Source organism: Grampus griseus, assembly GCF_964374135.1.
Source record: "Grampus griseus genome assembly, chromosome: 6".
Taxonomy (NCBI): Eukaryota; Metazoa; Chordata; class Mammalia; order Artiodactyla; family Delphinidae; genus Grampus; species Grampus griseus.
In genome coordinates this window covers 51420645-51446813 of record NC_139000.1, presented here as the reverse complement: position 1 = coordinate 51446813, position 26169 = coordinate 51420645, and the positions used below count along the sequence as shown (strand labels likewise).

The 26169-nt window shown below is 43.1% G+C and overlaps 1 protein-coding gene across 2 annotated transcripts in view; it reads right to left on the bottom strand.

The window, feature by feature from the left end:
* Positions 1-920: 920 nt before the first annotated feature.
* The window catches only part of DMRT1 (doublesex and mab-3 related transcription factor 1), a gene marked incomplete at both ends in the record, with an annotated part of 104564 nt that continues 79315 nt past the window's right edge, over positions 921-26169 (bottom strand). For both annotated transcript variants that reach the window (XM_082655853.1, XM_082655854.1), the window contains one exon: positions 921-1075. In XM_082655853.1, coding sequence (XP_082511979.1) covers positions 921-1075 — 155 coding nt within the window. The remainder of the gene's footprint in view (positions 1076-26169) is intronic.

Here is a 26169-nt window from a genome sequence, read left to right as displayed (position 1 = left end):
CAACTACACAGAACAATGAATTTTTTTTAGACTAGTTTTATTTCAGGATGGCTTCTGTTACATAAGGAGTACACCACTAGCAATTTTTAACAAAAAATGAACTCAGAAATCTATAGTTACTTTTAAAGATGTACTTATCTTCAAATCAGATTACAACCTAAGGTTACATAATAATCTAGATTGCATCCATTTTTTTTAATAGTAGAATGTGCATCATAAACTCTTATATTTTTCTAGAAACAACACTCAGGAACTCTGCATTACTAGGGTTACTTTAAATTGTATTGTTTTCAAACTACCCTTTAGAAAAGGTAGCAATTCTTAAAGTCATTAATTTTTTCTTCTATTTCAGTCACGTTTTGGATTGGAGGGGATGGGGTCGGGGCTAGGCTTTTCTAACAGCAACACAAACACACACACTATTTCTATTTAACCTTCTGCAGATTTCTAACATAATCACTAACTCTATTCTTTTCTTCTCACCAGTCAGGAACGTGGCTAAATTTATGGTTTAGCACTTTTATTAAAATACTAAAATTCAAGAAAAGATCTGAGGCACCTAAGATTTCATTTTAAAACTGAAAGTAGTCGACACATTTAGGTGCAAATGTACTGCTTTACTTGAGTGAATTATTGTATTTCTTGAAAACTACATGTAAACCAGTGTCATAAAAAAATGAGGAACACTAATATTTAACTCCGTGAGCAAAGCACTTAATTGGTGCAGACGGCAGACACAGATAGTAAACTATTCCAAATGTCTTCTAGCCTCTGGGCTAAGCTCTAAGGAGTATAAACCAAACATCTTCTCAACAGTTAAGTTGGTGTGAGTCAAGACAAAATGTTAACAACAAACCCTATGTATAAACGGAATAAACCTGCCACTCCAGGTGAATGGCCAAAGGCATCGGGGTGCCGGATTATTCGTCGTCCTCGATGACAGGAGTGACCGCAAAACTGCTGGGCTCCGAGGCAGACTCACATTCGAGCACTGCCTTTGAGCTGTCGTTACTAACAGAAGAGCTGGTGGAGAGGGAAACCAAGCCACAATCTTGACTGCTGGGTGGCGAGAATACTGGGAAGTGGGGAGAGACAGAGAGAGAAGAGTGCATTAAAAGTGGCTAGTCTTTCTACATTCACCGTGCAATTAGGTTCCAACAAAGAAAAAGGCGCTCTCTGCAATTTCTATTCGGAGTTGAAAGTGTTTTCATAGACACTCATTAAAATCCCCAGTGCTTCTTTAGAATAAAAAATAGTATTTCTGCACAGTATTATCTATTTAATTGAAGAGGCAAGTTAAGTAGCAGAGTTTCAATTTTATGTTCATTAAAAACAAAAAACAGTCTTCTCCCCCCTCTTTGGGGATACTATTTCCACCCTTCACTGAGCCCCACCCCTTTATGTAAACGATGCTAATCGTTTGACAAGTCTTGTCAAATGATCCATCTGACAAACTACCCCAAGCAAGACCCCACCCATGTATTTCCACCATTTGACAGGTAACCCTAGTTTCTCAGTAGCTAGCAAGTGAAAGCGATAGCTTATCAACTTTCCTGTTAGTTCTCTTGGACAGAGGGAAACAAACACTTGGGGGAAGGTGTACATACCTTTTTAAAAGCATACCTAACTTTTAAAAAGTCAAAAGCAGTAAATGGGAAGGAAACTTAAAAAAATCCAAAAATTAAAAGAAACTGAATTACACAACACTAAAACAGAAGTCAGGTAACGGTTTTAACAGCAAACCTATAAACATAAAACTCCACTAGGAATCTGACATTAAATATGAAGGATGCAAAAGTAATAATGTGTTGAACAATTTTTGCAACCTTACAAGCCACAGTAGATACAAAATTTAAGCAAAAGGGTCTCTGACCTTCTTAACCTTAGCTGAGTTTAGATCCACCCCCAGAACTCCCTTCCTGCCTAGTGTGAATGTAATTAAGGGGAAGCTGCAGTGGTAATTTCTCTCCTCATTAACTTCCTGATTGGTTTCAGCCTCAGGATTCCGCAGGGCAGTAGTTTGTCACCAATTCCAAATGGCCAATCGTTAATACTAATGTTTGTGTAACTAACTGCCAGCATCTGCCACGGCTTCTTGTACAACAATAATGGTGAAAGGGTACATTAGTGCCCCTGTGTTAATTCAGCTTGTGTTCATCAATAGGGAAATCTATGATGTAATTAGCAAAATGCATTGGGAGCTGAGTGCTGGTCATTTGTAGAGAACTAAATCATAGTAGAAGCTGTACTGGGTCCTGATGTGTTTGCCATCAATACTTATTATGTTTGGAATTTAATAAGGTATATTACCATGCTGAAAAGAGACCTTTTTACAACAGAACACTATTTACGCTTGTTATGGGTTTCGAGGTTTGCTGCAGCTAGTGGAACAACACAGAAATAAAAGAACAGAGCTGGGATTTAAGAAGCGGATCTTTAACCACTCCACTGGACCAAATTATCTGAGGAAGCCCCGTTCTTCTAATGTGACATATGGACAGACAGACAGACAGATGGACAGTTTGGGATAGCTACCTCAATATCCAGTTAGGAAAGGAATGTTCTGAAAACTTAGTAAGTTAAAAAATTTGAAAAACAGTGTGGGTAATTTCCTGACAAGCAATTTACTTTTTTTTTTTTTTTTTTTTTCCGGTACGCGGGCCTCTCACTGCTGTGGCCTCTCCCGTTGCGGAGCACAGGCTCCGGACGCGCAGGCCCAGCGGCCATGGCTCACGGGCCCAGCCGCTCCGCGGCACGTGGGATCTTCCCGGACCGGGGCACGAACCCGTGTCCCCTACATCGGCAGGCGGACTCCCAACCACTGCGCCACCAGGGAAACCCACAATTTACTTTTGATATTGGCAGTATGTGTTTAGATTTACTAAGTTAAACAAAAAGAGTACTAATTTGAACCTAGGAAACCTGAAGCTTTCATTTTCTCACTGTTCATTAAGGCTTCTTACTAAATTTGAGTTGTTATATGGATTTAAATTTCCCTGCAAATCCAAGATAATTTATGAATTGTGTTACATGCCCAAGGATGTTGTATCTACGCAGAGAGCAGACTTTGCTCTGACATCTTGTGACTATACAAGGATATGGAGAGCCAACTAAGGGCCAACCAGAGTCTGTGCGTTAATCTGCCCACCCTCATCCCCATCTCAAGCCAGTGACAGAAGGTTCTCTGTACAGAAGAGATGGAGAAGGGAGTGAACATTTACTACTTCTTGTATGTCACCTACTTTAATGAGTATGTAAATTTAACCCTCAAACCATTCACTGAGAGAATTGTTCTCCCGTTTTTACAAAGGAGGCGCTGTGGAAGCTGCCAAGGGCAGTGCAACGTTGGTCAGCCCACCTCCTGGCTTGTTCTCACCCCTGCACCATCCCCACCCTTGGGTGTCACATTTAGTCACTGGCCACTGAACCGTCCTAATCTCTGTGTTAGTTTGAGGAGGTAAAATAACTGACCCTTGTCAACTTAATGCAGAGGCTATAAAGGAATAGGCAAAGCGTTCTCCAGACGTGTTCTGAGCTTCTGCCTACAGTTAACAGCTGACCTAGGGATGCTCCCACCCCAGCCACAAACACCCTGCCTCCCCCATTCGGCCCAACTTGTGACTGAAAAAGGAAGGGGCGGGAATTCTGCAAAAGAAAGGACTTGGGGAGAGCCCCCCTTTTGCTCTCACTTGCCTTGTGGGTACTTTCTTGGAAAATATTCCTCTGACCTGAGGGTGTGAAGATGTGCGGAGGGTCACCTGCATAGACTAGGGAGGCTCCAAGCATACTTAATGCATGACTGCACTCCGGAGAAGATCCAAACAAATGAACTCAACCTGTTTTGCAAAATACCTGTATTTCTTTAAGCTTTTCTCCACTCAAAATTTAAATCCATGTTCATTTCACTTTTGTTAAAGGCTTCGCATCGTCTCTGAATGTTGAAGTTAGGGACAGTATTTGTTTAACTCATTTTGTGTAGCACCTCATAAAAGCAGTTCCAAGTGCATCAAAGATTTAGTGTTTATCTTAGTGACTAATGTCCAAAATTTATTTTACTATCATCCTTAAAGATGAAGAGACCCTCTTCATTTATATGCAGCTTCATTAAACTTTACTGGGGGGAAGAATAACCACCGATCATTTTAAATCATTTTATACCAATTAAAAATTAAAAAGCCAAAATTCTCTTTTTTTGCGTGTTGATTCTAATGAGCCCTGCAGAAGGGCTAATTTCAACTCAAAAGGTTCCTCTTCATTATTCTGTAAAAATGCTAATGCCTACTGTCCACGGGACTGTGGGGAAAGATACGCTGTTGGTAGCACTAGAAATTGGTTCAATCTTTCTGGACAGCAGCCTAGTGACATGTAATAAGAACTGTAAAACTGTTCATACCCTCTGACCTGGTAATTCCACTCTGGGGAATAAACCCAAAGAAAGAAAGAATAATTGGCCGGGTGATGCTCAACACACCACTATTTGCATGAGCGAGGACGTGAGTGCTTTGCTCTGGCGCTGGGGGGTGGGGTTTGGGGACGGGGGACAGGAAGCTTTCACAGGCAACAGACAATTCAGGATTATGCTACCCTGTAATCATCACTAGGCTCCCAGCATTTACAGAAATGGAAGAAATGACTTCTGGAGACCGAAGTAGAGATTTAAAAGCAAGAAAATGAAAAAAAAAAAAAAAAAAGGAAAAAGTGCCCATCTGATCTTTTTTCTTGTTACAACGAAAGGTGGGTAAACCTCTGAGGCTGACCCTGGTTTGAACCAGCAAACCCTGTATCTGTTTTCTCTCGACTAGCCTATTTGTCTAAAGCAGCTAAATGGTCTTTCTTTTATTATTATTTTAAAACAAACAAAGAAACCTTACGTATAATCACTCTTACCAATGCTGAGGGGGAAAAAAAGATGATTTCAGTGATGCCATCTAACCACCAATATTCTTTTTGGAAAATATTATAGACTGCACCCCCCCCCAAACCCACCTCTCTAAAAAACAAAACAAAACCCAATCTAACTGCTAAATCTTTTGACACTGCAAAGACCCCTGACTTTTAACTTGAATGATCTGTTAGGAGTCGGTGGACCGGAACGAACAATTCTCTTCCAGCGATGTGAGAAACAGGATATTCGTGCTTGAGAAAAAATTGTTCTTCCTCTAGATGTTAAACACTATTAAGCTCCCACTAAGAAACCATTTTAAAAATAAAAAATGCAAGTGGCATTCTTCAACTGTTAGCAACTCTTCACCTAGACACTGACAGGTCTCTTTGGTTTCCTCGAGTTTGCAAGCCTAAGAGTCTGATGAAAAGCTGATGAAAATGTCTTAAACAATGAATTCTTCCGCTTCATGATAACCATAGTGTTTGGAAATAAAATCATGTCCAATCAATACCACTTAGCAGATATTTGATGTTTCACAATAGGCTCTTTTCCAGAGTAGAACTGCTACCCTTCTCACTACCATTTAAAATAACTAGGATTATCTTAGCTGTCCGAAGCTTGGCAGGTTCAGCTTGTACTTTCAAACAGCATTAATTCTTGGCACTCAGAAGAAGGGATAAAAGGTAAAGATATGAATGGAGATCTTTATTCCACCTGATCTATCAAGGATTAGCTCATTCTTTTCCAGTCCATGCCTGCACGCTAGTGAAGAGGAAGGCTAAGCTGTAACTGATGTAATTAGAAACCACAAGCTGAGAATAAAATAGCCCTTTATTAATCGCCCCCATTTACTATAAATTTACCAAAAACATAATAATCTTTGAAACAATTAAATGTGTTTTTGTCCACCTGTGTGTAATCAAAAGCGTAGTGGCTAGAGAGAGAGTCTGGTTAGGATTACGCTTTCCCTGAAAACATTACCTTAATTGCCAGTCTAAAATCTAACAGCAGTTTTGAGAGGGGCCAGCCCAGCCCTGTGCACAGTGTAGGGAGAAGTGGCCAAGCCATCATAAAGGAGAGCTCCTGTGGATGGAAAGAGGCGCGTGATCAGTGCCTCCTCCTTGATCCTGCTGCCACAGCCTTGGCAAGCTCTAGGAAAAGCCACCTTACAGACAAGGTGAACCGATAACAGAAAGCACATATTTAACCACTATCAACACTGCCTCTTTCTCTCTAAATTTCATGTGTAACACGGATACAACACAAGATAACACTAGAACTTCTTAATTCTCAAAACAAACAGCAGCCTATCAAGCTTCCTTTGGCAGCCCCTGGGAGACAGTGTGAGGACCGGGGCTCACAGGCTGGCCCTGCTGGAACTGCAGACTGCTACCCTGCTGCTCAAGGAACGAGGGGATAACGCACCCCACCTACCACCTTACCACCTACGGAGTTCAACGGACACACGAAGGGAAGAATGCACACAAAAAGGGAAAAGAGAAGGGACCCCGTTCAGCCTTCCACCTCACCTGGGACGCGGGCAGGATTACCTCGGGTGCAGGCATTCCTCCTCTTCCCCCCACCCCCACCCTCCACGACAGATTCTTCTGGACCACGGCAAGGCAGCTGCTGGGATCCCACACTCCCCGTTTATTCCATGGGGGGCGGGGGCGGGTCCCCAAAACTACTCGAGTCTCAAAGCAAGCACGTGAATAAGTGATGTGCCTGCGACAGCGGCCCTACCCTGGCAGGGACTCACACCCTGAGCATGTCGTCAATCCTCACCTCCCCAGAACCCTCTTGTCTACTGGCAGTGGTAATGCTCCTGGGTGCTCCCTCACGCCCAAAGTGGCACCGTGAGCTGTGGAGCCTTTTCTCACTGATATTTCTTCTTGCACTCCTTCTGAACTGAGCAAGTGCGTATGTGACGGGTAATTCCTTATGACTGGCTCAGCTGACATGTGTCATCCATGAAGGCAGCACTGGAAACACACAATCCCAGATTCAAAGATCCTCTAATTCACTGTGTTTTAACCAAAATATACTCAGTAACAAAACCTAAACATAGTGTGGCCTTTTCTTCACTTTCATGACAACATTCTGAGATAAATCGTCACACTGACTAATTCTGCTCTATTTTCCTCATCACTGAAATAACCACAACACCGACCTTGAAGAAATCCCCTAAACTACCTGGGCAATGAACTTAAACACCAGTTTCCTCATCTGTAAAATGAGGCTAACAACAGGTCACTGTGATCATCACTGAGTACATAGTAGTTTCTTTACTTCCTTTGTCTTCCATTTCAGTGTCTTCACGTTAGAAGATCCTTGTCTTTGAAGGTGCCAGCATCCAATCAGTATTTAGTACAAGATCTGTTCCCTCCAGGCCACACATAGTGTGCCTTGAGAGAGCCAGGAACCAGGGATATCCATTTTACTTCACTTGGGGCCTACATGACAGCCAGAGTGTCAAATCCAAGAGGCAAATGACCTGGTCCTCATTTGGACAACAGGTCCCTCGTTACATAAGCTCTGGCTTTTTCATTTTTTGAGAAGAGGTGTCCAATCAAAATGAAGCAGCAGAATACCTCTGGACATACCAGACCAAAAATAGTGTTGTTATCCAATGATCAAGCCAACCCTTCCTTCAGGCAGCAGTATTTGAAAGCAGGAAGAATCTTCCTTTTGAGCCTAAGTTTGTCCTAAAAGTTGAAAACTCTGGGAAGTACTAGGTACAGGCTTCAATGTCCCCAAAGAAGTAGGGGTCTCATTGTTCCTAATCTACAACTATTGGGTACCTGGAGCCCTGATGGGATGAGGCTTGCTGGGGTACCAGAAGCTGACCTTCAGTCACAAGGCGACAAAGCAGGGCTAGGGCAAGGTGTATGGGTGTTGCCAGAAGACCCTCTCTTACTATCCGAAGACCTTGGGCAAGTGCCTTACCCTCTCCATGCCTCTGTCTCCTCAGCTGTACAATGGGGACACAGTACAGCACTTAGGATGGTTCCACACCGAGCTTTGGGGCCCCATTAAGCCCGATGCATCTGAAAAGCCCACACTACCATTGTACACAGCTGTACCATTTGGTCACCCACATGTGTGTCCCACAGACGCAGCACCTCAGCACTGGATGTGGTCCAAACTGAGCTCTATTCCTAGCATCACTCCCCTCAGCTGCCCCCATCTATACCCATCCTGCCCTGCTTAGTCTTTCTTGAGCACTTGTCATCTCTGGTCCAGCTTCTCCTCTCTGAAGAGGCAGACCATTTTCCCACCACATATGTGTACTGACAAGGGCAGGAAGGCTGAGGGGGTCCTGCTCCCGGGCCAAGCTCCCAACAGTGGCCACCTGAGAACACGTGTGGAAAGACCATGAGCTCTGCCGTCAGACGTGGCACCTCAGTAAACACCTCTGAGCATCAATTTCTCTCACTGTAAAAGGAGGTAATAATGACGCATTTCACAAAGTTGCTCCGAGGATAGAAGAGATGATAAATGACAAAATCATGTGTAAACGTGAAGACTCCTCTCCCCTGGCCTGAGTCTGTGCACTTCCCTAAGGAAGGAGTGTGATTTAGCCTCTGTCCTCCACTGCCTAAGACAGGACCAAGAAATTAGTAAGACTTTTATTAAACACTGGTTGGGAAAGAAAAAAAAAAGAGTTAGTGTCAACACAGCTCAAGCCTCCCTGAATGTTTTCAGATAAGTTTCAGTTTCAGTGTTCAGAGAAAGGTGACCTTTACTTTATTCGTCCTTCGTTACACAGCAGAAGGCTAAAAGTGAAGATGAATTCCAAACTGAAACCCAAGCCTGTTATATTGTGTTTTCTCCCGGGACTTCAGGTACACATGACATTACCTGAGGCCGGGCCAAAGGGGAAGGGACTTGGCTGAACCAGCAGAGCAAGGGGAACCTCCTCGAGAAAGAAACAGAAAGTCTATTGGATAAAACACTAACACCTGGTAAACTGAAATTCGGCCAAGAACATCTACTGTACACTACCTAGCACAGTGCAGTGTACCCAGCGGGTGCTTAATAATGGATAGGGGAGTGAGAAAGCCCATGGAATGTGGTCTTCACAAGACATGCTGCCACCACAAAACAGGGCTACCCCACACACTGGCAAAGAGAGTCTCAAGTCTAAAGCCAGTTTTGACGATTTTAAAGTGCAAAGGCTTTGTCTAATTTTGTCTGTATTTATTGGAAGGACTCTGGGCACCGACACAAGGAGAAAAGCCACATCAAACACACCCTGAGGCGTGACCTCAGCCAGAGAGCCTGGTTCTGGACGAGTCCGCAGGACCACGTGCCTTGGGGACTCTGCAACGCAAACCACATATGGTACCATGGCTGGGTGGTCACAGGTGCAACTGCATTTGAAAACAGAGTTTAAACAGGTGTGTGATCATCTCAGAAACCAAGGCAGACCAGGCTAACAAGAGGCTCCACGAGTCACCTCTGGTAGAGAGTTCCCATTTGATTCTGGGAAAGCGGTTTTCTCAGATACAAAAGAAATCAAACCCGCAAAGCAGGCCGTGGCATTCGCCAGCCTAGAAACTAGGTTGGCTCTGTCCAGATATTTTGCAACAAGAGACATTTTTAAAGTAGCTTTGCTGAGAGTTTCCTTCACACTGAGAAGAAAGAATCACAGATGCTTCAACCTTAAAGGGTAATGAAGGTGATGAAAATCTCCACCTTCATGGGACTCTTGTTAAGACTAAGAAAAAAGATTAACGTTTTGGAGTCAACACCACTGCCAGGAGAGCCAGGCATGAGGAGAGGGAATGCAGCTGCTTTCTCACCTGGGGCCCGAAATCAGCTCGGTTTCCAGCTAATCCACCAGCCTGCAGTCAGCCTTTCACTGTGGAATTACATCATCTCTGATAAAACATGCTGCTTAACAAAATATGTAAGATGTGCAGCTTCAGCCGTATGGCTTTGAGGAACTCTTTCACGGAAGCAACCTAAGTGTCCATCGACAGATGAATGGATAAAGATGTGGCACATATATACAATGTATTACTCAGCCATAAAAAGAAATGAAATTGAGTTATGTGTAGTGAGGTGGATGGACCTAGAGCCTGTCATACAGAGTGAAGTAAGTCAGAAAGAGAAAAACAAATACCGTATGCTAACACATATATATGGAATCTTAGAAAAAAAAAAAGGTTATGAAGAACCTAGAGGCAGGACGGGAATAAAGACACAGACCTACTAGAGCATGGACTTGAGGATATGGGGAGGGGGAAGGGTAAGCTGTGACAAAGTGAGAGAGTGGCTTGGACATATATACACTACCAAATGTAAAACAGATAGCTAGTGGGAAGCAGCCGCATAGCACAGGGAGATCAGCTCCTGCTTTGTGACCACCTAGAGGGGTGGGATAGGGAGGGTGGGAGGGAGGGAGACGCAAGAAGGAGGAGATATGGGAACATATGTATATGTATAACTGATTCACTTTGTTATAAAGTAGAAACTAACACACCATTGTAAAGCAATTATACTCCAATGAAGATGTTAAAAAAAATTCAGATACTTTGCAATGAAATGAATAAAAGAGAAAGTTCACAAGCCATTTCACAAGTAGAACTTGTGTAAAAGTTGCAGCTTATAATTTGAAAAGAAATACTGTGCCCCAAATGATATGCTAGTAGCAGGGTAGAAGACTGTGTCCAGTAAATTATTTTACTTTTACTATCAGGAGATGATGCCTTCTTCAAAAAAAAAAAAACAAACGCAAAACTCCACCAGTATTGGCTATTAATACTATGCCAACTTTTCCTTCTCTTTCTTTCTAACTAGGGTTACAGGAAATTTAAAATGAGTAATTATTAGTATTTTTCTCTGGTACAGAAGAAGGAAGCGAACACCAGGACACATTTAAATAACATATACCAGATGAAATCAATCAGGATAGAAAATTCCAGGCATTTCCAGACAGGAGAATACATGCTTACTCAGTCACACAGGTTGTTTTACCTCCTAATTACAACACAGCCATCATGGGTGGGTAAGATAGTTCAGATTACAGACTCAAGAATACGCTCTTTTGGAACGGTCCTTGTTAAGGGTGAAGAGAAACAAGAAAGTAGCACAAACTATGCTTTTCCTAAAGAGTATTTACACACTTTGCATAAGACCCCAACTGCTAAAAAAACAAATCATATATGTCTTTCTTAAAACATTTTTCTATTTGTTTAAAATGCCTTCTGTTCAACTAGATCCCAAGAAGGGACTTCAGTGCTAAAGAGGTTTAATCTGTGGGTGATATAAGGCATTCAGGGAATGTGATTGTGCCCTCCCCTCTCCAGGGGTTTATGGTATTTTTTAATTGTTTCAGGAGAGAAGACCTCACGTCTTGACAAGTATTTTAGTTTGCTTTCAAGAAAAGATTTTCCTTCTTCCCCCCAACTACATCCTGTCTGAAACTAAACTTAACTGTAGCCTTTTTTTAGGGACTTCTCAGAACAACCCATGTTCTCTTTGGGCGAGAAGCTTCTGGGCAGGACCTGCTGGTGCTGGTCAACCAAGCTCAGCGCTGAACTAAATGAAGGAAACCAACACCGGCAGGTATTTATCAAAGTATAAGACGACCTTCATTTAATTCTTCCTCCCAATGGTCAAAAAAATTGGTCTCCTTTCAGGATTTTGTTTTCTGCTTAAGGAAATTTTTTTTTATTGTGGTAAAATACACATCATGTAAAATTTACCATTTTAACCACTGTGAAGTGTGCAGTTCGGCAGTAGTAAATGCATTCACGATGTTGTGCAACCGTAACTACCCAACCATCTCCGGAACTTTGTCACCTTTCCAAACTGAAACTCTGCACCTATTAAACAATAACTCCCCCCATTCCCTCTGCCCGGCCCCCGGTAACCACCCTTTTACTTTCTGCTTCTATGAATCTGACTACTCTAGGTACCTCATATAAGTGGAAGCATACAGTATTTGTCTTTCTGTGACTGGTTTATTACATTTAGCATAATGTCTCCAAGGTTCATCCATGTTGCAGCGTGTGGCAAAACTTCACTCCTTCTTCAGACTGAATAACATTTCATTCTGAGTACAGCCCACATTTTGTTTACTCAGGCATTTATCAGTGGACATATGGGTTGTGTCTGCCTTTTGGCTCTTGGGGACAATGCTGGTTATGAACCCTGGTGTTCAAATATCTGTTCAAGTCCCTCTTGTCACTTTTCTTGTGTGTATGCCCAGAAGTGGAATTGCTGGATCATATGTTAATTCTATTTTTAAGTTTTTGAGGAACCACCATACAGTTCTCCACAGCAGGGGCACCATTTTACATTCCCACCAGCAATGTACAAGGGTTCCGATTCTCCACATCTTCAGCAACACTGGTTATTTTCTGGGGTTTTTGTTTGTTTTTTAATAATAGCCATCCTAAGGGGTGTGAAGTGTGGGATTTTGTCTTTTGATCCTTTTACACTAATCCTTTCCTGCACTGCATCCTCTCTTCCCCAACCCTGACCTACCACCCAGTCTCTGTTTTATCATCACCAAACTTAAGTGAAGAACTGGCCCACTGCCCACTCCTCACTGGGTTATGCCTGGCAAACTGGTAGCTGTTTCACTCCCAGAAAAGCTTTCTCAAGGTCACCCATAGCCTGCTAGTCCCCAAAGCCAATGGCCCGTTGCAGTCTTTCCCTCTTTGCTCAAAACCACTGACACCTAACATGTCCTCTCCCCTTCATCCCCCTCAGCTGCCCTCCAGGCTTTCTGCCCCCCTGGACCATCCTTCCCCAACACCAACCCTAGACACAGACTCTCCAAACTACTCCACTTGGTCCTCTCATCCACATAAGCTTTAAACATCACCTCCTTGCAAATGACTTCACGATTCCTATCTCTTGCCCCGATTTCTCACTGAGAACTACTTCTATATATGAAATATTGGCTGAACATCTCCACCTGGGTGAGTTTCCTGCAATGGAACCTCACCTGTTTAGAACTGAACCCACCATCTTCTCCTCTCTTGGGTCCTGCGCATGCCCACATCACCTGCAGCTCAGGCTCTCTCAGACCCACCCCCCAACCTAAGCCACTGTTCTGTCCCCCTCTCTTGAACTGCACAGAGCCCTCCTGCATCTCCCTCCCTTCCGGTTACCCTCATCTGCTAGCATCTGGTTGCCCTGTCCAGTCTTTTCTACTTCATCTTAATTTATCCCAGTATGGCCAGTTAGTTATTCTTCCAGAAGCATGTCTCTAACAAGATGTTTCTTTCTAAATAAACACCTATGGAGACTTCTGAAGAGCTGAGAGTACAAAAATAGATCTCTATGACAATGAACCTGAACCCTCAAGAAAGGTTCAGCATACTGAAGGCGAGAAAGAAGGGAATCCATTTTGTAAACGTCTGTCATCAGAGAGTGGGAGGCAGAGAACTTTGGCAATCACAGGAGGAATTATGAGTTGTTTGGAAAATTCATTTATGCAAAAGAGATCACTGTTCAGTGATGGCAAGTTAATGTGACCTCATGAATCTATCCTTAAACTCAGTCCTTGGATGGATGTAACTTCACTCCGGACACTGACAGAAATACCAGAAGGACAGAATCTGGAAGACTGAACAGTATACAGACATTTTTTTCTCCAGAACAAAAGAAGCTTATAAAACTGCGACCTTAAAAAAAAATAGGTAATATGGTGTCGTTGGACAGATTTTGCATAGATTGCTTTCATTATTGTTGATTGGTTGATGACTGACTGACTGACTAACTGAAGATGTGACAACACAATAAATAAAGTTGATTCTACAGATGGACATACAACTCTGGCCCCAACAATGAGCCAATCCACATTCTTCTCAAGCACACCTGAAACATTAATACAAAATGACCACGTACTGATCTACAAAGCCAAGTCTCCACAAATTTCAAAGACGCGTATCTTTCAAACCTTTGAAGTCTTGCAGATTTAAGTCTGTAGTCTATCAGAGTAACTACTAAGAAAAAAACCTTTCAGCTTTAAAAAAATGATAAAGAAGAATATAAATTTCACTGACTCTGACTAACCAACAGGCCAGCATTTGGCCACAACATAATTGATCGCACCCTTAGTGCTACTGTTGAAAGCAGTTAAGAGCCCAGGCACTGATTCCAACCCACACACTCCTCCTCGATCCCACATTCCAAGTAGATCAGGTATTTTCACACTTGGTTCATCTTCAGTGAAGACTGTAATTAAATTTTTAATTTGAAAACAAGAGCGAAAGTCCGGCACTCGCAGCATTACTGGCCGCCCTCAAAGCTTAGAGCAAAGGGCAACCAAGTACCAAATGGCGACCTCTGCTCCTTCAAGCTCAAGGAACTTGCTCATTGCAGAAGGCACCAGCTCATCTCAAAACTGGCAAATTTACATGTGGAAATGCTTTCCACAGTTATCTGCAAGCTTCCTGGGGATCAGAAACATTATTTAAATTACATCAACTGTCAAGTTTATGTGCTGCCTAGCCTTTTGATTACACCGTAATTTTGAAAGCGTAAGTTTCAGAACATGCTTTGTTTCATATTCAAGGTGTTGGAAGAGACCTCTTAGGGAGCTGAGTGCCCAGGAACACAATGACTACCGCTGGTCCTCTTTATGTCTTAACACTCTTCTCAAGCATTAAAGAAGGCAGTGTGGTGTCAACTGGTTACTTAATTCATGGAATATGTCCTGAGCATCTGCTCTGTGCCCAGCACCATCATAGATGAAGCGAATACAGCCATGAATAAAACAAGTCTCTGTTCTCATAGGGAAAAAACCAGGGACACCTGTAATCAGAGACACCTGGGAGCAGATTCTTACTGGTGATGTGACTGTGGGCAATAACTGAACACTATACACCTCAGTTCTGGACATTCGTTCATGGAAAACAATAATGTTAAGGGCTGTCGTCATTACAACTAAAATATATTCAGTCAACACTATTCCTTCCTCTGCTTTTCCCTTTCCATAATAAGGGAGCAGTAAGTACTTCACAGGTACACCGGGCACCATCTGAAGCAAAATCAGGAGGAAGGTGAATTGTTTCTCAGTTACCCTTTTACCTGACCCTTTGCGCCTCCCTCACCTCTGTGCACTTCTTTTCTGTTCTTAGGTATCCGGTGCTCCCTGATCCTCTCCCCTGGTCTCCTCTCTGCCAAATGACACCTTACCCCTCCCCCCAACCCCTCCAGACACAGTTCTATTCTCTCAGTTTACTGCTTACTCTCTCAAGAGTTTACTCTTGATGAAAGGCATCCAGTTAAACTACTTCACTCAAGAGGTGAACTCAGGCTTCGGGCTCTAACCTCCTGTTGGTATCCTCATTTCAAAGCGGTGGCTTCTGGACATTGCAGAGATGTCACCTTTTGGGGCAGAGCAAATTTCTAAAGTGTTGCCTATACCACTCAGTATACAGAAGGTACTGCTATTAAGTGGGTGGATCCTAGAGTTTTACTTTTACTATGTCAGGTTTCCATAATTTAGGGAAAAGACGCATCCTTGCTGAGTAAGGTTCTGGTCCCAGCCTGGTCTGCATCCCCACCCTAGAATGGTGTCACAGCCTTTCAAAGTATCTATCTACCAGTACGAGAATCTCAAGGTGATAATCCGCTTCCCCTCCGCTTGCTTTCCAGGAGCTTAATTAGAATGTAGTCCTGGGCTAACCAGAAAACGGCTGGTATTTAAAGAACTGACATTATAAGACTGTTATTTTCGGCTAACAGCAAGTCTCATGTTTTCTAGTGCTTCCATGAGGCTCCAGGATTGTACGTGTCAGAGCAGAGAATAAAATGAACTTCTAATTATTTCCGTTAGGAAATATTGCTATTTGTAACACTGAACCAGATAAAATTGTGAGAAAAACAAAAGACACCAACATTAGCATTAGCTAATGAATGTGGTTGGTGGTTAAGGGGGAAATTTTTTATAGTGCTCAACCAAGGTCATCCATTTATTCAAAAAGTCCTTAGAACCTTTTGTGAAAAAACAGACTATCAGGTATCACAGGTTTTCATTTGCTTTAATAAACATGTACTGTTTTCATAGTAATAAAAAGTGATATAAAAGACAGAAAGCAAGGATAAAAGGAAATCAAAGAAAACAGGCCACCGCCGGGAGCACCGCTCTCTGCTCCTGCACTGTAGGAGTAAACTGCTTTCTTTATTGAGTGCAGGCTGGCAGACCCTAGGGCAATGAAACAGGACTCCTTAGGAAGGATGGACTACCAGCCCCAGCAGGAGCTGCTAAGTGCTGACTTAGGTAAGCAGGCCTGTGAAATGAGGTTCAGCCCACATTATTTATTAGCATAATAATTAATAATCATTGCTATCATTCACTGAGCCCCTATCATGTTCCAGGCATTGTACTTATCGTCTCCACAAAAACCCTTTGGGGAGGTGGGCATTAATATCCTCATTTGGCAAAGTTAAAAAAATTGAGGCTCAGAGAGGGTGATTCACATCCAAGGTCACACAAGTGCTGAGAGTCAGAGCCAGACTCTGTACTCAGGACTTGAACCTGGGACTGTCCGCCACAAGGCCGCGGTACATTACGATGGGTTTACCGGTTTGATTTCTCAGGCGGGCTACTCTGCTGACACGACCCAGGGAGCCCTCTGCCATGAGCCCTCCGCTTCTTCATATTCACAAAGTTGCTGCCCAAGCTCCCCTCCAGAAAGCCATGATTTTGCTGAAGAAGACAGCTTTGAAGCCCAAGCATCACCTGAGCTGCAGGTTTGCCTTTTGAAAATGAATCCAGGAAAGTAGCTACCCAGGGGGTCCCAACTCCCACATCTTTTCAATCTACTTTCCGTGCAAAAGAGATTTCAGGGACCCAACATGTAATTCGGTGGAGTGAAGGGCTGGGGAAAGGTATCCATTTGCTGCCTATCAGGTGTTTCAGAAAGTAAAGTAGGAGACACTTGGGAGAACCCTGCAGCCTCTTCAAAGGTGACCCCCTGTTGCAGAGCCTTCTGAGCTCTGAAACAGCAGAGCACAGAGGAGGGAGGGTCTCTCTTGGGCCAGCAGGGAGGCTGCCAGGGGCCGTGGGGGGATGCTGACTTCTACCAAGACCCCCAGGCCTCTGCTAGGAGAGTAGGAAACAGAACCATAGGATCTGGGAATCTGAGAGCAACCAGACACCAAGATGTCAAAAAGAGTGATATCAAAAAAAGGGGTCTTAGGGACTTCCCTGGTGGTCCAGTGGCTAAGACTGCATGCTCCCAAGGCAGGGGGCCCAGGTTCGGTCCCTGGTCAGGGAACCAGATCCCGCATGCTGCAACTAAAGATCCCGCATGCCACAACTGAACGATCCCAATGCCGCAATGAAGAGCCCATGTGCCGCAACTAAGACCCGACGTGGCCAAATAAATAAACGTTTTTTTAAAAAGGGGGTCTTATTTTTCCCAAGTTACATTGGCCTGAGGAGAAGAAAGGGGCACAGAAGACCCCTACTCATATAAAAGTGTTACTTTTCCCTTCATCTGATTTAAGATAATGATGATGAGTTCAGCAAAGTGCACACCTGGAGGAAGGACAGCAGGGTGTAGGTGGGCTCCCAGGTGGATCCTTCCCATAGGCCTCACGTTCACTAAGCACAAAGGGGCACAAGAGGGCTGAATTCTCGGCCGATCCACACAGCAGAGTTTTCAGAGTAGATAAGTAATTACCCAATTCCACCTCCTATGACCTTCCATGAAGGCAGGATAGAGACAGTGAAAAATGAACCAGTCACCCCAGCAAGCTCCAGCACCTCCCGGTCAGCAGTATCAAGGGCTCCTGATACATCTAACAGAAACGCCACAGGGCCTGACCGGGGCCACCAGCGGGAAACCCTATCCATCAGCAAAGCTAACACAGTCCAGTTCAGGCTCAGATCTAAAACCAGAGCATCGGGACGGTTAGCAGTACAGTAACACACTCCTGGATTCTACGGAATTTGTAAAACTAGACAGTCCCTTGGGCGAGTCATGTTTGGGGCCTCAGTTTCCACATCTATAAAGTGAGGGAGTTGAGCTCAGTGGCTTCAAACTGCTCTCTCAAAACTAAAATTCTTTGTGTTAACGACTTCTGAAATTTCCATTTCTTTTAAGCTCTAAAGGCTTAAGTGCCTACTTAAAGTCAGAGTTAATCAAGTACAAAACAGAACTAATTCAGTATCAAGTGATTACTCCTGAAGATATGGAGACCTTTCTTCCCTAGTGGAGACATTAACATTCTCTCTGTCAATAATGTACTAAGCTTTTCCCAGTCACTGGGATTCAGCCACTGAACAGGAGGTTCACCTCCTCCGTCTCTGTGCTGATACAGAAGAGGACCTTCCGGTGACATGTGACAGCCTCTGCCTCACAATCAATCGCTGACTTTGTTGGGAGACTTGGCTGAAATCTGATCATTTAGCTAACTTTTCACAATGAATTTCCTAACACTATAATTTATTTGATATCTCGATTGGCTCAGTCTATGAATCCAGTCCTTAGAAGAGTGTCAATCACTGCTTTTTTTGTGTGAATCTGAACTATTGCCCAATACGACCTCGCAGACCTGGACACACGCCTATTACAGAGAGAGGACACATCTTCAACTTTTCTTACAAAGGAGACAGCAGTGGAAATATAACTGTCCCCCACGCTATGTCAACAAGAAAGCAGGCAGAATTGCCTTCTCCTGTTTTTTGGTCTGTTTTCTCCAAGACGAGATCCTCTAGTAAGGAGAACTCAGCTACAAGAGATGGAAACTGTTAGTCCTTCCAAGCACCTCTGCTTGTGCATATGAGCTGGTGTTTTTATAGGGAGACTGACTGGGATTCAGCACAAGTTGGCTGTTAGGGAGGATGGACTACACTGGAGGGGCTTGTCTTGCAACCCGTGTGACCTGCTCTTGTACTCAGTTTGTGGGGAGAGGAGGGAGAAGTGGTGGATGAAATGGTCCAGCCACTAGGCATCTCAGGCACTGTCCAGATGCTGGCTGAGGGTACCTCCCTTACTGCAAGGTCTCTCAAGAGGTACTCTGGCTTCCTGATGGAAATAAGACCCACTGGACTCCACTGTCCACCCACCAGATAGACAACAATGTATATATTCAAATACCACACTAGCAGAGGTTTGGGAGAAAGTGGTACTTTCATGCACTGCTGCCAGGAACGTAAACCAGTGCAGCCAGTCTTGGGGGGTAATTTGGCAGCATTTAACACAATCTAGAATGCAGGCTTCTTTGAAATGTCCCTTCCTAGCATCTCCCCGGAAAAACACCAGCACCTGTGTACAAGGAGACTGCAGCATTTAAAGCATGATTGTCAATAAAGAAGGAAATTAACCAATAAACTATGATCCTTCCAAACTTTGAAATAGTACATGCCAGTTAAAAAGAACAAAGTAGATCTACATGCACCAACATGAAAGGTCTTTAAGACCAACTGCTGATTGAAAAAAGTAGATTTGAACAACCATCTGTTCACTATGATGACCCCCCTTACGTTAAAAAGCCAAGCAAACTATGTATTTCTACAAAAACACATATCCTCATAGCAAAAAGTCTGAAATGACATATTAAGAGTTTAGCTCTTGATGCAATTGTTAAAATAAGTGAGATAAGGGAAGAGTAGGCCATAGCACAGTTCACACACCAAGATTACAACTGGCGGAAGAATACGCATGTGTATTCAAAAAATAAACCTTGTCAGGAATTACAGAGAAAATCAAAACAGCAATGTTCTATCCAGTTAAGAAAAAAAAAGTTATTTTAACTGTACATTCAGAATCATGTTCTTAAAAACCAGTTTTCCAAAGTTATTTTTGGAAATAACTTTTTTCTCTTTTAAATCTCTGACTTAAAGAGTGCTTTTTAGATGAACAAAGTACAAAAGACAGCTGTATAGCAAGTTTCATCTTGATGGGAGTATGAAATGGCTGACTGCAAACTAGAATGAAAGAAAAAACACACATTAACTACAGTAGTTATATTGTTCATATAAACTAATTAAACTATTTTGATTTTTGAAACTTTTACTTCGCAAAAGATCTAACTCACTGATAAAATGTGCAGTGGGTATCATTATTATTCCCAATTTGTTTTAATACAGCAGGTCTTTATCAGAGGACAGTTCCTTAGGTTAAGTTAGTCATTTTCGGGTGTGTACATTAGGCCACTAGTTTACTAAATTATCTTGTTAATAAGTAGTCATACACCTTCCAAAGCAAACAACTGACAACTAGAATAAAAATATACTATAATGTCTATGTTTGAAACATTATAAAATAGCAACGTTTTGTGACACATACCATGTTATTATAAGTATGTGATATTATGAGAGGGTCACAAATATGGTATTTGGAATAAAGCCAAATTTAAAGCACTTCAGTAACAACCAAGGTGCTTGAAGTAGACTTGGTTCCATGTATACAAAAGAGGTGGTTATTTACAAAAGAGTGATTTGAGAATCAGAGGAAAAGAGATCCTGTCCCTAAAATATGCCTGCCACCCAAGGACCAAAATATCTGAAATTCCACCATTAAAGATTCATTTCTTCAGAATAAAAACTGATGTTCTTTTAAAATGCAAATACTGAGGAGGACTAAGACAGAAAATCAGTATTATTTTACCATGTTATTTATCAAATTGGTTTTTCTCAAAAGGGGCACGGGCAGGGCCTCCCTGGTGGCGCAGTGGTTGAGAGTCCGCCTGCCGATGCAGGGGACGTGGGTTCGTGCCCCGGTCCGGGAAGATCCCACATGCCGCGGAGCGGCTGGGCCCGTGAGCCATGGCCGCTGAGCCTGCGCGTCCGGAGCCTGTGCTCCGCAACGGGAGAGGCCACAGCAGTGAGAGGCCCGCGTACCGCAAAAAAAAAAAAAAAAAAAAAAAAGAGGCACGGGCAAGAGGGGAGTAGGCTACAGAAGTAAGAAAAAGTCCACATGTATGTGTGGACTTACTGCGAGGATACTGGAGGAGAAATGACAAAAGTGCAACACTACTAATCATTCCCTTTCACTCCTGGAATTGGTCCTGCCTGGAACACTTTCAACCGTAACCTTTCTAAGAATTCTGGCAGGCTCAAAACCAATCTGGGACATTCAGTTAAGAAGACCATGGAATTAATGAAAAACCGATGCAAGTTACTACAATTTATTAAGCCCTAACCATGTGCCATATGCAGTGCTATGCCCATTATATACATTACTTATTCACACTAAAAAGAAACTTCATGAAATGCATACTATCACCTCCAACTTACAGATGGAAAAAGTAAGGTTTAGAGAGAGGAAGACACCTGCCCAAGGTCATGTGGCACTAAGTGACAACCCAGGTTTGGGAGACACCAAACTCAATGCTCTGAACCATTATGCAAATATACAAAGGAAAATGAAATAACCTGAACACAAATCAGGCTTAGGCCCCAAAGCAAACCACATTGTCTCATACCTTTAAATTCACCTTTTCTTTAAATAGATATATTTCAGTTAAGAAAGGTAAAAACAGCTTCTTTCTCATGGTGATTTTTCTGCCTTTCTTAACCAAAATAAATCTTCTCTAGAATGGGGAACTTCATCAGTAAATTGGAATCTGCTGGAAAATCTTCAACACATTAGTTTTAACTAATCCTCCCAGGCCCCCTTTTCCCCTGGTAGATGTTTCAGATGAAAAGGAAGTCCATTTGGAAATGGACCATATAATATCCCACTCTCCCAATGAATTTCAGACTTTAAGGAAATAAAAATAACTCATAGTACCCCAAATCCAAGGTATAAGTGGTAGGTGGCTATGTGTGTTAACGTTCATGGAAAACAGAGTTGGGGAAACACACTGTCACGGGTGAGTTCCAATGATATTCCTATAAATAGACTGTAAAAGATGCCTTTTGCGCCCAAGGAACATCCTATTGGCATCCTCCGTGTAAGTTTCAACTCACCTCCCTGTGGCGGCACCTTGTACAGAGTGGACCGTGGGCCACTTACTTCCTGCCCCCAGGCTTCTCTGATGCCACAGACACTATGCTCCTTCAAGCACATGCGCAAATCAGAAGTGAGGGGGCTTAATGCCTCAGCCAATGGCAGTGGGAGCCTGTGGATAAATACCTCTCCTGCTGTAGTATCCTCAGGTAGAGGACTCTGAGAGGCTCTCTAGGAGCTCCCCAGAAGGTCCCAGATCTAACACCTGTTGCTGCCCGCCATGACTCCTGTAACACAGCTGGATGTTGGATTTTCCTCCTGCCCTCACTCTTCCTACTTGGAATTACCATTCAATACACTACAGCACACAAGTCCGTCCTGTCTTGTGTTCTGCTTCTAAGCAGACCCCAAGCTAATACACAGACATCCTTTATACCTCAAGAAGCAGCATAATATGGGGGGTGGGAGGAAGTGATAGATCTCAGTGTGAATCCCAGTTCTGCCATTTACTTACTACACTGGGGGAGTAACTTCTTTAAGCCAGTTGGCTCCACTACCACAAATATCCACTTTTTTCAGTGGGTATTGAAAGAAATATGTAGAAATAAAGAATTTCAAAAATCTCTTTAAGAACAGATTAAGTTATGCCAATCAAAATCTATACATGGGGCCTCCCTGGTGGCACAGTGGTTTAGAGTCTGCCTGCCGATGCAGGGGACACGGGTTTGTGCCCCGGTCCGGGAAGATCCCACATGCCGCGGAGCGGCTGGGCCCGTGAGCCAGGGCCGCCGAGCCTGCGCGTCCGGAGCCTGTGCTCCGCAACGGGACAGGCCACAACGGTGTGAGGCCCGCGTACCGCAGAAAGAAAAAAAAAAAAAATCTATACATGAACAAACAAACTCATATGATGGTGATATGAAATGACCAATAAAACAAACCAACCTTTGGGAAAATCTAACAGAAAATAAGCATACAAAGAGAAAAGCATTAAACATGAGAAAGTGGATATAACCACAGGTATAGTGTTCCAACCACTGTTATAGCAATTTTATATCACTGTTTGAAAATAAAAGTGAAATGTATAGTTCTCTCCAAAGAAAGAAAACTGCCAACATTAAGTGAGGAAAAGAGTTCATTAGATACCAATAGATTACCATAAAAGAGAAGAGTTAATCAAGACATTCCCCATTTTGAAAAAGACCCAGGCCTAGATGGTGTTATGAGTAATTTCATTCAAACACAAAGACATGATTATTCCTATGTCATTTAAACTTCTTCAGAGAATAAAGATGAACAACTTGTTTCATCCTTTGAGCTTATAACCATGAGACAAAAAACATGATAAAGATACCACAAAATAGGAAAAAAGGCCATTACTCACTTATGAGTAAATACAAAAGTCCTAAATAAATACAGGTAAACTGAATCCTGCAATGTATTAAAAAGATAATGCCTCATGACCAAGTAAGATTTATTCCAGGGATATAAGGATGGTTCGACATTAGGAAATCCATTAATGTGACTTACTACATTAAAAAGAGAAAAACCACGTGGTTATTTTGATAGATGCCAAAAGAGGCATTTGACAGAAATGTAATAACCATTCTTGTAGGTATTAATGTATATCAGCATAACATACACTGGGGAGGGAAGGAATACAAAAATGTGTAATATCTGTATGAAAGAAATTATAAAACTTTACTATGAAACTTCTGGTTTTAATATATTTCTATCTTATTTGATTTTTCCCCAATGAGCGTATATTGGTTTTTGTAAAAATAATAACAATAACCCTGTATGAAGCACTGAACTAGGAGTTACACAGAGCATACTGCAAAGCCCTCTTCAGGCACCATGATGTCTGCTGAGTGTCAATAAAGAAAAAGGTAAAGGTCAAAGAATAAATGAGGAGAAAGAATATGCAACCGAAAATACAAGTAATTATTCTCAGTATTTGTGGAGAAGATTCAAATTTCAAAATAGCAGGACCAGGGAAAAATCACCCTGTTCTTGTCATTCATTTTGGAAAACATGGTGATAGAGGAGTTGAGAGCTGGCTGATTACAGAAGAGGACTTGATGAATGAGGGACAATGTGGGGACCAGGCAGGGAGTTAAGATTATTTCTGGAATACTGTTCCACTTGGGAGTAAGCTCAAGAGAACGGGCAGACAGTTCAAAAGAGGTCCTCAGTGGCCTGGTGAGTGGTCCCTGGAGCAGAGAGGGCTGGGCACCAGGGTCACTTTGGAAAGGAAGACGCTGAACTAGCCAGGTCACACAGAAGATGGGCAGGGGTGAGGTCAGGATCCAGGCATCATGTAAACAAAGAGGATTCTTTGGGGAAAAGATACGTAAGGGATGAACGGGGTGTCACTGGTACCTTGGAGGTAGCCCTAGAATGCTGTGGGTGAGGCAATGGTGAGTGAAGGGGTGGGCGGGTTAGAAGGGCACCCTGGGGTTGGCAACCCTGCCACCCCACCACCTCCTAGACCAGTGGCTGCCTTCAACCCTAGAGAAACCTCAGGTGGCTGCATGGCACTGTAAATGTCATTACTGACACTGAATCCTACACTTAGAAGTGGTTAAAATGGCAAGTTTTGCATGTGTTAAGCATAAAGTGAAAGTATAATAAAAATAAAAGATTATTAGTGCGTCACTGAGACATCATTAAGGTGCCCTGGCGAGCCCCGTGGGAAATTAAGTGAAAGAAGACTGTGGTCCAACCAAAGGAAAAAAAAAAGAAAATCATGAGATACTTCTTCCAACTAGCACTAAATGTGAAACAGATTTCACGATAATAGAGCCACCAGAGTCACACTGTGTAATGTCTGCCTACCAACCATGGAGGCTCAGACCTCTGGTCACTTTAACTCTCAAAAGGAATGAATACAGCCATGTCCACAGTGTCCTCGCAGCAGTCGAAGTACATAAGAGAGAAATACACGACCCCAAAGCTAGTTTCTTTGCTTAGAAACTTCTTGGGCAAGAAACCATGCTCTTCTCAGAGCTCAGTGCATTTCTGGCACATTTTAAGTAGCGGCTGGAGACAAGGTTGACGCCCAGAGTTGGTTTACTTCCTACAATAAAGTGTCTCCAGCCCTGAAAATGACTTTGGAATAACTTCACTTACTGTGTGGGGAGACATTTTTCCTAGCTAAGTATACACAGAGTTTCCTCTCTGGTTTAACAGAAGCAAAGTGTAATTCACAGGATTAAAAGACGAGCAAATCATTTGCCTCCATTTCTTGGAGACAAACATTCGGTTTGATAAGTAAACAGAAAGTCATTTACACTAAAAAGACCACTTGCATGGATATAAGCAATTCTGATTTACTCCAGCGGGTCTGGAGGGGGTGCAATTTATTACAGTCCACTTAGCGCTGTAACAACCGCTTTTCAAAAACCGACACTGATTCATGAAAATGAACATACGGACTCTCTGCAGCATAAACCCTAACAGCCTCAGGCAAGTGCCGAGAGAAACGTAGTACAAGGCATCACCGGACTGGTATGCGGAAGCAAGCAATTACGCCGGTATTTAACCCAATTCATTACTCATCAGAAAAGGGCTCAGCACAGGAGTCAGACCCAGATGAGCTGACAAGGAGCACAGCCACTTAACTGTCCCCTCCAGCGATTACACTCTCTCAACCCAAGAGTGTGTCAAATTAAAACAACTACACATTGACTTTTCGCTTCTGTAAACATTAAGGGGTGATTGACAACTTTGGGCTGCAGCCAGCCAGCCAGGCATCCTTATCCACCGTCTTTGCTTATCTGCTCTCAGCTCTAGACGTGTTGCGTTAGGAATATTCCTACAGGACACAAAAGTATTTCATGGCTCTGCCACTGGGGCTCACCCAAAGAGGTTCTGCCATCTCTCATGGATAAGCAGCTTCAGAGGACCCTTAAAAATGGAGTATTTTAGGGCTTCCCTGGTGGCGCAGTGGTTGAGAATCCGCCTGCCGGTGCAGGGGACACGGGTTCGTGCCCCGATCCAGGAATATCCCACATGCCGCGGAGCGGCTGGGCCCGTGAGCCGTGGACGCTGCCGTGGACGGTGAGCCTGCGCATCCGGAGCCTGTGCTCCGCAACGGGAGAGGCCACGACAGTGAGATGCCCGCGTACCGCAAAAAAAAAAAAAAAAAAAAAAAAAGGAGTATTTTAAAAATTAACATTTGTCCCTTTCTATTAGAAAAACTCTAGTACTTCCAATCAGAAAAATGGAAAATCAGCCAGTCTTTTACATGCACTTCTGCCCTCACAGCTCTACCTACTATGATCTGGACTGTGGAAGGATTCCCTTCCCTTGTTATCCTATTCTCCTTTATCTCAGAACTGTAAGGAGTGGAAAAAGATACAGTTGAAGTAGGAGGGAGAGACAAGTAAACAAAGAAACAACGCTAGGAAATCT